Source organism: Drosophila kikkawai, chromosome 2L (genome assembly GCF_030179895.1).
Source record: "Drosophila kikkawai strain 14028-0561.14 chromosome 2L, DkikHiC1v2, whole genome shotgun sequence".
NCBI classification, from domain to species: domain Eukaryota; kingdom Metazoa; phylum Arthropoda; class Insecta; order Diptera; family Drosophilidae; genus Drosophila; species Drosophila kikkawai.
Window position 1 is genome coordinate 20,294,350 of NC_091728.1, and position 12,667 is coordinate 20,307,016.

Here is a 12,667-nt window from a genome sequence, read left to right on the forward strand (position 1 = left end):
TTTCCTCTGGTATGCTGAAATATTTTGAGACTTGTTTGTATTGTACAATCTTTATTTACCATTTTTGCTTGACATTTTTTCTGTTTATTTCTAATTCACAATTCTTTGCTTGAAATACATAATTTTATTAATATATTATATTTTGCATGTACGCACATACAAACATACTTACGTACGCAAGTTAATGGATTGTGTGTTGTTATCATTTTGTTGGTAATATAATAGTTTAGCTGTTGCTATGCTTCTTTTAAAATGCATGACATCCATTAGTGTTTACACTAGATGAGTTTTCTAAACAATTGTTATCTTGCGTTCTCTGTTTATACTGTTTGTAAGACCGCATTCTGCTCATTAAAATCTTACTTTGCTTGGTTTTTTTTTGTTTGCTTAGCATAACTTCGGCTCATAAGTTGAAATTATGAAGCATTGTTTTTATCGATTTTGCTTAAATGCGCAGAAATACTTTTGAAGTAAACAATTGGCTTGTTCTTGTTCTTGTTAATTATTCAAATTTCACAACATTGAAATTTTATTTCTTCATCAACACATGCAGTTTTTACGTTTTATTTTTTTGGAGTGCTTTGTTAAATAACATTTTGATTTCTTAGTTTCCTTTGTATACTCGCTTCGCCCTCAATCCTTGCCATTTCCTAATACTGAATCCTGTTGAGCATTTCTCGGGTTCTAGGACCTGCTGAGCCAACGCCTACGAACTCCTCTGAGCAATTTAAATTAATGCAACTTTTATGTCGGTGTATAAAAGTGTCGTCCAATCGGTTTGGTTTCTTAAAGCTTTTCCATTTCCTCGTTTGTTCAATCAACAATATCAACTCTAATTCTCAACTTGGGTACAGGGAGCTGAGCTACATATGTATAGGTGTGGGGATGTATATAGTTGGGATACATATTTTACCGATATATGCATGTCTGTATGTAGGTTGACATTGGGCTTTGTAATCGTTCACGTCTAATTTACTAAAAATCTACAAAATATAATATTCGAATTTCTGACTCTCTCTCTGCTAAATATACTCTCCATTTACATACATATTTTATAATGATTGTTTTAAATTTATACATATTTCTTTATGCAAGTACATGTTTATTTATTTGTTCGTTTTGTTTTTATTTTGTTTGGTGTGGTTCTTGATGAGGTCAACTTGTTTAATTTGAAACATTTTCTTTTCGTCTATTTGAATGGCAACACTTAAAAATGCCACGAATAGTTTTTAAGAAAGAATAATGATTGGGTCTCTGAGATATATGTTCCGAATAGAAAGGATAAAATATTATTTAAAAAGGATTTTATAAAAAACTATAAAGGAAGCTATCTTCCGGAAGCAGAAGTTTTTAGATTGCAGTTTACAATTGAGATTTTAAATAAGTCAAAAATTTAAGAATTTTATTTTAAAGAACTTTTCTGTGTTGGTTTTTGTTGGGTTAACAAATCAACATATCTAGTTTAAATATTAAAATTAAATAAATATTGATATTAATGGAATAAACACATATCTAAGAGAACCCAAATATTTCAAAAACTACCCGTGGCTTTGAACAAAAGGTTGATCTTGCTGCCAAGTGTTGTTGATATGTGTTTACGGTTTTTGAATGTTATGAATTGTAGCATTTTATTGCTTTGCTTATATCTTTACAGTTCCAAAAAGGTTAAATCGTTTCATTTCATGTATTAGATTTTTCTTTAGATTTTTTCTTCTCTTGTTTTAATAATATTCAGTCTATATAAATATCCATTTATACATTTAAGCTAAATTTTTAGAAAACAAATTCGGAAAAACGTGCTAGACTGAAATGCATTCAGTTCTCCAACGAAGAGGGAAGGTGTGCGACATAATTGTGAGTATGGTAAAATAAGGTTTCTTGAAGATCTGAGGATGACCTGGTTAATATACTCGCATGTCTGTATGTAAATCTATCAAAAATTAATGGCTGTTTACTTTACCTGGCTATGCATTACACAGTATATAGTCAATATTATGTGGGGGAGTAGAATAGTGGGGGACTGCTATTTGGTGTGTGATTGTGTTTGTATATTTGGTTAAATATTCTCTTGTATTTTGTTTAGCTTTTGCTTGTTAACACATTCCTCTTGACGAGTTTTATTCCATGCATTTGATTTTTAGTTTAATGAATTCCTTTTGAATTTCCGTATTCAAGTTGTCGGCTATACCCTTTTACGCGATCTGATATTTTCCTTTAACAGTTTCCTAATTTCTTGTTGGCTAATGCATTTGAATATAGATAGAATTTTATGAACCTATTCAAAATGAGCTATTTACACACATAAATATGCATAATACATATATAGAATTCCGCTTTTCTTCAGTGCATCGGAGGGTCCTCCGAGTGGCAGAGAGCAACAAAAGGAATTCGTGTGAATTTTTGTAGAGTACAGGAATTTCGATACCTATGTTTATTTTCTGAGCAAAAAGGAAAACGTTAAGTAATACACTTTTCAACATCGTACGCTAAAATATTTATTTCTGTTAGTGTTATTGGTAACTTCCTTCGGGAGTGGTGCTCTGTAGAATAATGTTTATTAGAGTGTCTTTTCAGCTCTCGGGCTTGCTGAGAAATAATTTATGTAAATAAACGTATTATATATATATATTATTAATTCACTAATCACTAAGCAAATCAATGCCAAGCATGTCCTAAAATTAATGTTTTCTCTATTTTCTGTTTGTCTTTAGTTCCGTTAAAAAACTGCCAATTTGATTAGCCATGTCCGTATGCTCCGTAAACATTGCACCCAAAAGGACCTCAGTGGTGTGCTGCCCTGGATGAAGCATGAGCTGGCTTGACACCTGCACCGATATATAAAATTTCTTTGGATTAATGGGAAAGAAAACCTATGCTCAAAAATATATAATTTAAATTTTAAATTATCGTAGGCAGTATTGAACTTTTTTTCCTTCTTCATGAGCAAGAACCGAAACTAAGGGTTAATACTCGCAGTGTAATTATATTTTTGCTGAACACAATTGCGTTTTATGGGGGTCAAAATTAATACGTATACGTGGAGCTCTAACACATAAATTACATGTTCAACTTAGTCCATTAAAACGTTTTAAATTGTTGGAACGACTTGCTGAAGGGATTACCCTAAATTACCCACTCAATGGTAATCCTCGTCTTAAAGGAACATCTCTAGTATTCTAAACTTAGTTCGTGCTACATATGCGGGCCCTGGCCTGCCCGCCGAGAAGCGTCTACACATTTAAAAAATTGGCAAAGCTTTTACAAAATTACGAAACTACGGTTACAAACTACTTTGCCAAACAACAATACCAAGTGCAATACTGATTTTGGGGGCGATCCTTCGATTGGCCTGGCAGGTAGGTACTCGAAATCTAGACAGACGCCTCCAAAGCAACTCTAAGAACTAACCACTGTGCTCGTGCGCCTGGACCGAGGCCGAGTCACCGACCTCCGCCAAGTGGCGCTGCTCCTCGCAGACGGCGCTGCGCGTTGCCTCGCACTGGGCACAGTGCTTCTCCAGAAACTTCATGGACAAGTGGAACGTATACCGGTGCCGGGTGCAACGCCTTTACATCTTGTACTCGACGATCTTGTTGGGGTTGAGGAACTGCTCCCGCTGCGACGCCTCCAAATGGGCCACGGTGCGCGTCAAGGCCGAGCCCGATCCCGAACCCTGTCCCTGCCCCTGTCCAGTTCCCGATCCGGAGCCCGAGGTGGTCTTATGCTTGCCGTCGACGCCACCGCCTCCTCCGCTGGTGCGTCCGGCGTCTGTCCCAATGGGCTGGTAAACGCCCTCGGCACTGATTACGCCCACATTGACTCCGGCGACCACCGGCTGCTGTAGATAGCCGGAGTACTGCGGCGGCATCTGGTAGCTGCCCGGCGGCTGCTGCTGCTGCTGTTGGTTGCTGCCCGCCCGCGGTTGCTCCGTATGGGCGATGGGGTATTGCTGCTGGTGGGCATACTCCTGGCTGCTGCCCCCAGCGCCAGCGACACCCGCCGAGCCACCAGCTGAACCGCCGCCGCCACCAATGCCACCTCCTCCTCCGCCGCCACCTCCGCCCATGCGGGAACCCGAGTCGTCGTTGAGACCCTCGCCCATTTCGCCGTCGCGGTTGTGCCGCCCACGGATGCAGAGCTTGGTGAAGAGCCACACCCGACCGCGGTAGAGGAGGTAGCAGCAGAAGTGCACGAAGAACGTGAAGATGATGGCGCAGGCCGTCACAATGATCGCCTTGCCCGGCTTGGTCCAGTCCATCATCGGGTAGATGGCAGTTTGATTCTTCCTGCAAGCGATTTGTCAGATCAACTGCTTCACATGGATTAACTGGGACTCACCTGTCAGTGCCGCCGGCCAAGAAGTAAATTCCCGTGAATATGGCATAGGCCAGCCCTATTCCAGTGGTGAAGTAGGCATGGCTCATCTTGATCGGATGTCCCACCACGGCCAAGTCGATGAGCATAATAATAGAGTTCAAAACGTGCACCATGATGTTCAGCGTATCGATCTTGTGGATATCTGAAAGGCGATTTAGTTTGGGAATATATTAATTAATATATTTTTATGTTTATTACTAATTATTCCAGCTTTTTGCTAGTTCCCAGAAGACTATGATTCTATTATTCCCTAAAATATTTATTATTATTAAAGGAAGTTCTCTTTTTAGTTAGCTTAATTTATAAGGACCTTTTCCAAAGGTCTAGTAAGAATTACTTTATTAAATTAAACACATTTCTCAGCAGGCTGGTGCCTTATACTCGATGCCTAAATACATATGTATGTGGCATGGTCCTTATTAGCTCACGAACCATCCTATTCCATGAGACGCATAAAGAATTTTTGTGATGACGCTTTCCCGAAGTAGCCTATAAAGGTTGCAATATCATCAACACAAGCCAGGAAGGCGTAGCAGGCTAGAAAGTCCAGAACTAGCATTACCGAACAGAGCGGTTTGTCGAGTAGAGGCGGCACATTATCCCAAAAGCCGGATATTACCTGGGCCTGGAACACGACCACCGGAAATGCCACTTCCCACAGCGCAAAGTGCATCGCCACCTTGATGGCACAAAGAGTGTCGGTCATGTATTGGAAAACCATCACCACGATAAAGCTGGCCAACACCGCAAAAAGGTACCAGCCGATCAGGAGCTGGGCTATTGTGGGCCAGTTGGGCAGTTGGTAGGAGCCGAACAGCAGGAGCAGCACCAGCATTATCAGGATCTCCACGCTTAGGAGTAGCACTTGGGGCGGTTCTCGCTCATGCAAAACCGAGACTGTTCCGAAAGCCAGGAGGACGGCAATGACTCCGCAGATGACCCAATCGTAGGGAAATTGGCGGCGCAGCCACGTCACACACGCGTACACGCACAAGGCCACCAATCCAAGGACGAAGAAGATGTAGGTGGCCACGACGTTCGGCACCAGTGATTTGGTGATTATCAGGCTCGGCAGGATGAGCAGCACAATGGCCAGGACGATGACCACCAGAGCCGCCACGGAGATCCACAGCCAGACCTTGAGGCGGAGGCGCCCGACGCCATTGTGTGGCTGATCACTCATCGATGTGGCTCTTTCGTCGCCCCTTTTGTTTGTGTCCGTGTCGTGTCAGTGTTGTGTATTAGGAAAGAGATCTCGGCCTGACAGCTAGTATGCCAAACATTCAGAAATCGGTGTCAGCCCCGGATATCAGGGAGGCAAACGACTTGCAGCAATCCAATGAATCGTCTCGGGACAATCGATACTCCGAGGACCTCAGCTTTGACTTGCATTATGCCGATGCGACCACCTCCTTCTCGAGGATACACACGCGAGTGGAGACCTCCACCTGCGCCTTCCGTAGTTATGTGCTGGTGCTGCTGGGTGCTCAGGTGTTTCTCTCTTCGCTGCAGTGGCTGGGCGCCACCTATCGATGGCGGCCACAGGTGACCCCGGGGGAGCGCAGCCTCTACATCCTGCTCCTGCTGCTCTCTTGGACCAACCTGACACTGGCCTTCATCGGCTTCAGGCGGCTGCAATTGTCCTTTCCGATCAACTGGATCATATTCGGCTGCACCTTCGAGAGCCTCACGCTGCTGGTAATGTGCCTGCGGCTCATCGAGCAGGATATCACCTGGCACTTCATCCTGATCGGCCTGGGAGTGCTGGTCGTGTACACCGCGTTGGGGGCGTGGGTGCCCGCTTTCCTCACAGCCAACCTCTGGATCCTCATCATCGCCAGCATGATAGTGCTCGTGGTCTCCGCCGTGGCCCTAGGATTCTGTCTACAGATGCGCTACTATGTGCCGCTCAGCCTCAGCGTGGTACTATTCGGTCCCTGGGCCATGTACAACTCCCAGCGCATCTTTGTTCCCAAAAAGCAGGACGGCTACATGGCCTACCAGTATATGGAGGCCGCCTCCAAGATGTTCATTAACTACGCCTTCACCGTGGGCGGCATCGTCTTTGCGTATGGCTTGTCGGCCGAGACCTTGGACGTCAAGTGATATTCTTCTGCCGGGAAAACTGCAGTAAGTTTTCTGCCTAGCATTTGTCTTGTCTAAATTTATGTACGTGCCAAGTCCTGATATACATTTACACAAGGCCAGAGATAAGCTTAAATGGAAACAGGTGCAAAAATACCTTAGACGGGTTTATTCTGCCTCTGCAAAGTCTTAGTAAGCCATCCTTTATAGAGGATAACCAAGCAATCTGATAATATTTTTCTTAACATAATAAATAAATTTTTACAAACGAATAAGTAAATATACTTTTAATGTTTGCCATTTGACCTTTTTTCAAAACGCACCCAACAAAATAATTAACATTTATCTGGAGTAAACCCTTGAACTCCATTATTTTGGGCTGGAAAGGGGCAATAGTGCAGATCAGATCTCCAAAAGTTTACGTTAATAGTCGTTTTATGTCTTGCGTTAATAGTTGTGTTATTAATTTAAATGTTTTACGTTAGATTCGAAGACGTCAGTCATTTTTTAATGCCCTGTTAAATCCTATTTCTCTTTACTTTGCAGGTGCGCGTGTTCTTGATTTGGAGATACTTTTAATAAGGGACCAAGATGTGTATTAATTGGACTGTACTTGCTTCGAATAAAATTAGTAATCTACTATTTTTTAAAAATATATGTTAGACTGATATACTTTTATGCATTAGTAAGTTAATTAAGAGAATCACTCACCTGGATTGTGAACCAGAAGCCAATAGCACATGGTAACGATGAACGCGTAGACCGTGGCACAGGTGTAGAGCACCCAGTACAGGTGATGCAGACGGCTCTTCTTCGCCTGGCGCACAATCTCAAAGTCCTCTCGCTCCACCATCATGCCCTGGGTAACGATCCAGGCAGCCAGCCAGGCCTGTACGGTGCAGAAGAGCAGACCCCAGTGGGTCAGGTAGATCCACCACTTGGCATAGTGGTGCTCGAAGTGCTCCTCGGTGCGGCCGATGTCCAGCAAGGAGCAGACCAGTGCCGCCAGACAGGTGATGGCCGTGATCCAGCGATAGAAGAGGTACACGATCCGCACCTGAGTGTTGCGTTGCCACTGAGGAGAGATTGCTATTATAGTAGCTTTCACAGGGTTAATCACTTTCACTTTGCAGCATTATTTAGCTTACTGGCTTGATACTTAAGATACTAATATACATTAATTACGTTTCAATTAGTTGCTTATAATTGTAAAAATAAGCAACTTATACCAAGACTAGTTCAAAATTAAATTTGTATTACAACTCTTTGTTTTATTGGTGTATAAATTCCTATGAATGGCTCTTTGGCGTCACACGCAAACATCCTCGTCATTTCGATCGTTGATTCAAACTGAAAAAGCTGACAGAATTATGCCACCTTAACCTAGCTAGAGAGCGTATTTACTTAAGTTGAACATATAACACCAAATTTACGATGCACATGCAGCATTTGGGGACTCGACAGTGCTATGACCCATTACGAGACATTACAAACTTGGAATATACTATGTACTTAATTATCTTGGCGGTTTGACGCGTACTTCGTGAAAAGCTGAGAGAAAAGATGAGAGAACACTCATAAAAATATCTACTTAAAATCTATATATTTTTATATTTACAAATTCGACCTGAAAAGCCCTAAATTCATGGAAACTTTTACTTAATTGTAGAAAAACATTCTTAGTTTTAGGGCGCTTTTTCTATATATAGAAACTTATGTTTTTGAGTGTATACATGAAAAATACTTAATAAAAAATTAACAGATAAAAGTCATTGTAATTCCAGTAAGGTGTAAAATGTTCCCAAATATAAGCCTGAAAAGGGCGGATTCTAACATAAATTTGAGAGTTTTACGAGAACATGCAATGCATTCCAGGGAGGGGTCACATTAATGTGCCTTTTTTTGGGGGGTTTTCATTTATAAATATGTATCAAAAAGAGTCAGTTTGAACATAAAAATTTTCCAAGACCGTTTTAAAAGAAGAAAGCCTCTTTCCGGTCACTCTCTTGAGCTCATAATGACTGTGATTGCTCAGAAGAGTTAAAGAAAACACTCATATTAATTGTTCGAATAATTGTTAAGTTGACCTCAAGTTTACACGTGGGTTACACAATTTAAAATTATGGTTTTTAGGGTTTAGGTAATGACATTTCAGAGATAATATCGATGCATAATGCCTCACCTGACACAGATAGAAGTTGTGCCGATGCACATGGTCCGGCGTGAACTCCGGGAAGCAGCTGTTCCACAATTTGCTAACCATCATTCTCTGATTGCCCAGGCAGCTGCCGGCGTTGGTGGCGAAGTGGTTGAAGCCCTCGCAGCTGTCCTGCGAAGGATATTGGTACGAGTGGTACGCCTGCTGCTGCTGCGTCTGCTGAAACTGCTGACCTTGCTGCGGATATTGCGACTGTTGCTGCTGCCTCTGCTGCTGCTGCTGCTGCTGATTAAGCGGCTGATGCTGATGTTGCTGATGCTGGTGCTGTTGCTGGTACTGGTAGGGCTGGTAACGCTGCTCCTCCGAGATGCGCTGCGAATGACCTCCGCCTCCCACTTCGCCTGTCCCTCCTGCTGCCCCTCCCGCTGCGGCTGAGCCGTGCTCCGTCTGGTACTCGTGTTGTGGCGGCGTCTTGTGGCTGTGCAGGCCGTCCCGGCCGCTGCCGCCGTACGGATGCAGAAAGTCAGGCAGGTCAAGGATGTGCGCCAGCTGCGTGGCCACCTCCTCGTCGTCCTCGTCCTCGTCCTCCTCCTGCAGGTGGAAGAAGCGCACGTCCTCGAGACTTGAACAGTCGGTGGATAGCAGCGCCTGGGGCAGGCAGTCCTCGAGCAGGTCCTCCTCGTCTTCGGTGGTGCTGGCGAAGCCCGGCAGATAGCCGTAGTTGTCGTAGGCGTCGTACCGCCTGCGGGGCGTGGCCTTGTAGCGATAGCCAGCTTGCAGCTCCTCCGCCGCACTATATTCCCGGAACGGCGATAGTCTGGCGGCTGCTGTTGCTCCCGCCGATACCGCTGTTACCGCTGATGCTGCTACTGCTGCCGGCGTGGGTGGTGCCGGCGGCGGAGGCGGAACTGTCCGTGTACTCCGGCTGGTAAAATAATAGTCGGTGGCTACACTGGGCGCCGGCGGTGGTGGCGGCAAGGCCGCTGGAACGGCTAGCGGCGGTAGGTAGCCCGGCGAGGTTCCCGCTGAAGCTAGCAGTGGGGTGGGCGAGGCATCGAAGTTAATTAGTGCCGCCGCCGGATATCCGCCGCCGGAATAGGTGCCTAAGCTGCGGTACGGATACGGGTAGGCAGTGCTATCCGCGCCACCTCCGGTTGCTCCTCCGCTGCTGCTGCTAGTGGTGCCGATATAGATGTGGGCCGAGGTGGAGGGCAGGTGGTACCAGCTGGCTAGGTTGCCGCTGCCCAGACCGAAGCCCAGGCCCAGTCCCAGACCCAGGCCGCTGCCGGTGCCGGTGCTTGTGCTGCCGCGACTGAAGTAGTAGCTGTACTGCTGCTGGTGCTGCTGGAGCTGTTGGTGCTGCTCGAGCTGCTGGAGATGCTGGAGCTGTTGGAGCTGCTGGTGGTGCTGCAACTGCTGCTCCTGCTCGTAGCCGGTGAGCCAGCGCTGTCTGAGGGCCGCGTAGTTCTGCTGCAACTCCCGCTCGAGTCGCTGCAGCAGCAATTGTTGCTGCAGCTGCTGGATCTGCAGTTGCTGCTGCTGCTGGGCCAGCAATTGCTGCTGCACGAGCTGCTGGTGCTGCTGCTGGCGCTGTTGTTGCTGCTGTTGGCCACTAATTGGCACCGCTCTAAAGTAAAACTGCGCGTAATCCAATGTGAAGGCGTTGCTCTACAACTCCGGCGCGCCTCTATTGCTTTCACGCTTGGCAATTGTGCTCAGCCCGGCTGCTGCTTATGCTTCTGTGGCCTTTGTGGCTTCCTTCTGCTCCTGTTGCAGTTGCAAGTGGCAAGAGATGTCTGTCCGCCTGTAAGTGGAGCAAAGGCATAAAGGCATTCGGATGAGTCGGCTGCTTCTCACATGCGAGTGCATAATACACTAATTAGACCGGCGTTGAGCATACGCCATGTGGGCGCGGGCAAGGATTGCCGGGAGGGAGGGGATAAAGGCGGAAGGGAGCGCTCCACTGAGCACAGAAACCACTTCTTAGCGACACTAATTTGCTGCCGCAAGATGAGAGTAAGTAAACAGTACTAGAGGCAGATAAATAGATGGAGACACAGAGGAGCAATGGCAGCAATAACTCGAGGTAGAGATAGAAGAAAAAGATAAAGGATTCTTTTGCAAATAAGTATATCTGTTAAAATGTAAATTCTCTACTTTCTGTATTGTATTCTTCAAAATATTAAATACATTTTCTTGATTTTTTAAAAGTCTCTAAACTGTTACTAGTTTTCATAAAGCCTTAAAATGAAACTTGAACTAATTTCCCCTAATTTCCGCCTGAGGTTTAGCTATTCCCCAGTCCAGCTTTATACTAGAATCATCACGATTGCGGCACTTTGGTCGCTGCAAACGTTTGCTCATGGACATAATATCCTTTGTGAGTGTGGGCGGAGCAATAAAATCAAATCAAATCGCGCGTGCCTCAGCAAAACGCAAAACGGCGACCAGGAAGCGCCGTTGTGGCCATTTTGGTTGCGTTGCTTTTCCGCTGCAGAGTTGAGTTCCCGTTAGTTGAGTTGTCTGCTTTGTGCGAAAGCGGTGAGAGGAGAGGGGGTGCATTTGCATTTGTGTGCGAGTGTGAGTGTGTGTGAGTTTGCAAGTCTTTTGACGTCATCAGCAAATACTCTTATTGCCCTGAACAGTGGGTAAAGTATGGGTTTTTCTGAATGAGAAAACGTGCTTTGTTTGAGAGCAAATTCTTTTATGCTTATCTATCATTTTATAAATTTGAAATTTATTTCTGATTTTTTTTTCTAAGACAGAAAGAAAATCCACCAGATTTTTTCAAATTTATTTTGTTTAATTGTATAAAAACTTTTTTACATCGATGCCTTTTCTATTATAATATCTTTTTTAAAAATATTTAAAAAACAGCAGTATCCTAAATAAAGGCACCTAAATGTATATTAACTCTCTACTTTATGAAAATTATATAATTTTCTACTCTTGAAAGCCCATTTTGCCCACTGTCGGCTGTATGCTGGTGTCGTTGTTGCCTTTGCTGCCGCTGTTTACACAGCTGTTGTGGGCCGCATTTAGTTGTTGCCGCTGCTGCTGGTTGCTGCAACATTTACATTGGCAATTTGCTTGGAAAAGCACTTACACCACTGCCCCGCCTTCTTGCACTAACACAGCTACCAACGTGCACACTTCCGGCCACAAGTCTGTGCTTTGGCCTAACCCGAACTTCCGACATCGCCGCCGAGCACCGAATACCCTACGTTCCATTGAAACCACTTCAGCGGATGTGAAAGTGAATCGACATTCACCTTATCGTGCGCATCGATAATAAACCGATATTGGAGACGGTCCCTTCAGAAGGACATTGCCTGATTTCGGGCACTGTGTGTGTCAGCTTATCCCTATTTCTTAAATATTAAACTTCGTTTTTCCTCAAAATTCCAGGGTTAATTGCCACTGATCGTTTTGCCTGACAACTTTGACACTAAGTCGTCCTTACTTTTGTTTTCTATTCAGGCTTTGTGCTGAAAAACTTCACCTAACTTGTGTGCAAACTTTTCATTTCAATCATTTCAACTCTCTTTTTTATGGTGACGCCCAAAGAGGGAAAAACGCTGACGAAAAAAGGGGAGAAAGTTTTGTTCAACATTCAGTTAAAGTCGGATGCTATGGTTTTCCACCCTCTGTGTTTATTTATAGTCCACTTGGCAAAAATGAAAGGAAGACAGAATTTGATAATAGTTTTTGCAGTGGCAATTAGCAGCAGGAGCACGTGGCTGGTCATAAAGCCAGGACTGAAATTGCTCCTAGCTACGTTGCAGTTGAAAATAAAAATTTAATGGTCCACAAACAATATAAGTCGTGGCAATGGCTCAATAGTTGGCCAATTGTGTGCTAGAAGTGCTTCATAAACTCTCTCTCTCGAGTGTCTAGTGAAGTGCAACGTGTCGTATGAGCGATATTTATAGAAGCGTAGCTCTGGGGGCAATAAAGGTGTCAGATAGCAAATGGTTTATTTTGTGGCCACGTTTATTCTTCAGTATTTATTAATCCACAAATTCTTAGAACTCCGATTAGCTGAGT

At 44.4% G+C, this 12,667-nt stretch overlaps 3 protein-coding genes across 3 annotated transcripts; 1 reads left to right on the top strand and 2 right to left on the bottom strand.

Moving 5' to 3' along the window:
- Positions 1-30: 30 nt before the first annotated feature.
- Positions 31-11,819, bottom strand: hbt (headbutt). The gene is made up of 5 exons (XM_017163649.3): positions 11,727-11,819; positions 8,645-10,288; positions 7,174-7,537; positions 4,339-4,519; positions 31-4,286 (listed from the first exon to the last, which is right to left on the bottom strand). Exons 1-5 carry the CDS (start codon positions 11,817-11,819, stop codon positions 3,569-3,571), a joined length of 3,000 nt encoding a protein of 999 aa, XP_017019138.1. The 3' UTR covers positions 31-3,568.
- On the bottom strand, positions 4,673-5,560 carry LOC108072506 (uncharacterized). The gene has a single exon (XM_017163678.3). The coding sequence runs from the start codon at positions 5,558-5,560 to the stop codon at positions 4,814-4,816; it is 747 nt and encodes a 248-aa protein (XP_017019167.1). The 3' UTR covers positions 4,673-4,813.
- Positions 5,637-7,139, top strand: LOC108072505 (uncharacterized). The gene is made up of 2 exons (XM_017163677.3): positions 5,637-6,507; positions 7,009-7,139. The coding sequence occupies exon 1, from the start codon at positions 5,650-5,652 to the stop codon at positions 6,481-6,483; it is 834 nt and encodes a 277-aa protein (XP_017019166.1). The 5' UTR covers positions 5,637-5,649; the 3' UTR covers positions 6,484-6,507; positions 7,009-7,139.
- Positions 11,820-12,667: the final 848 nt, after the last annotated feature.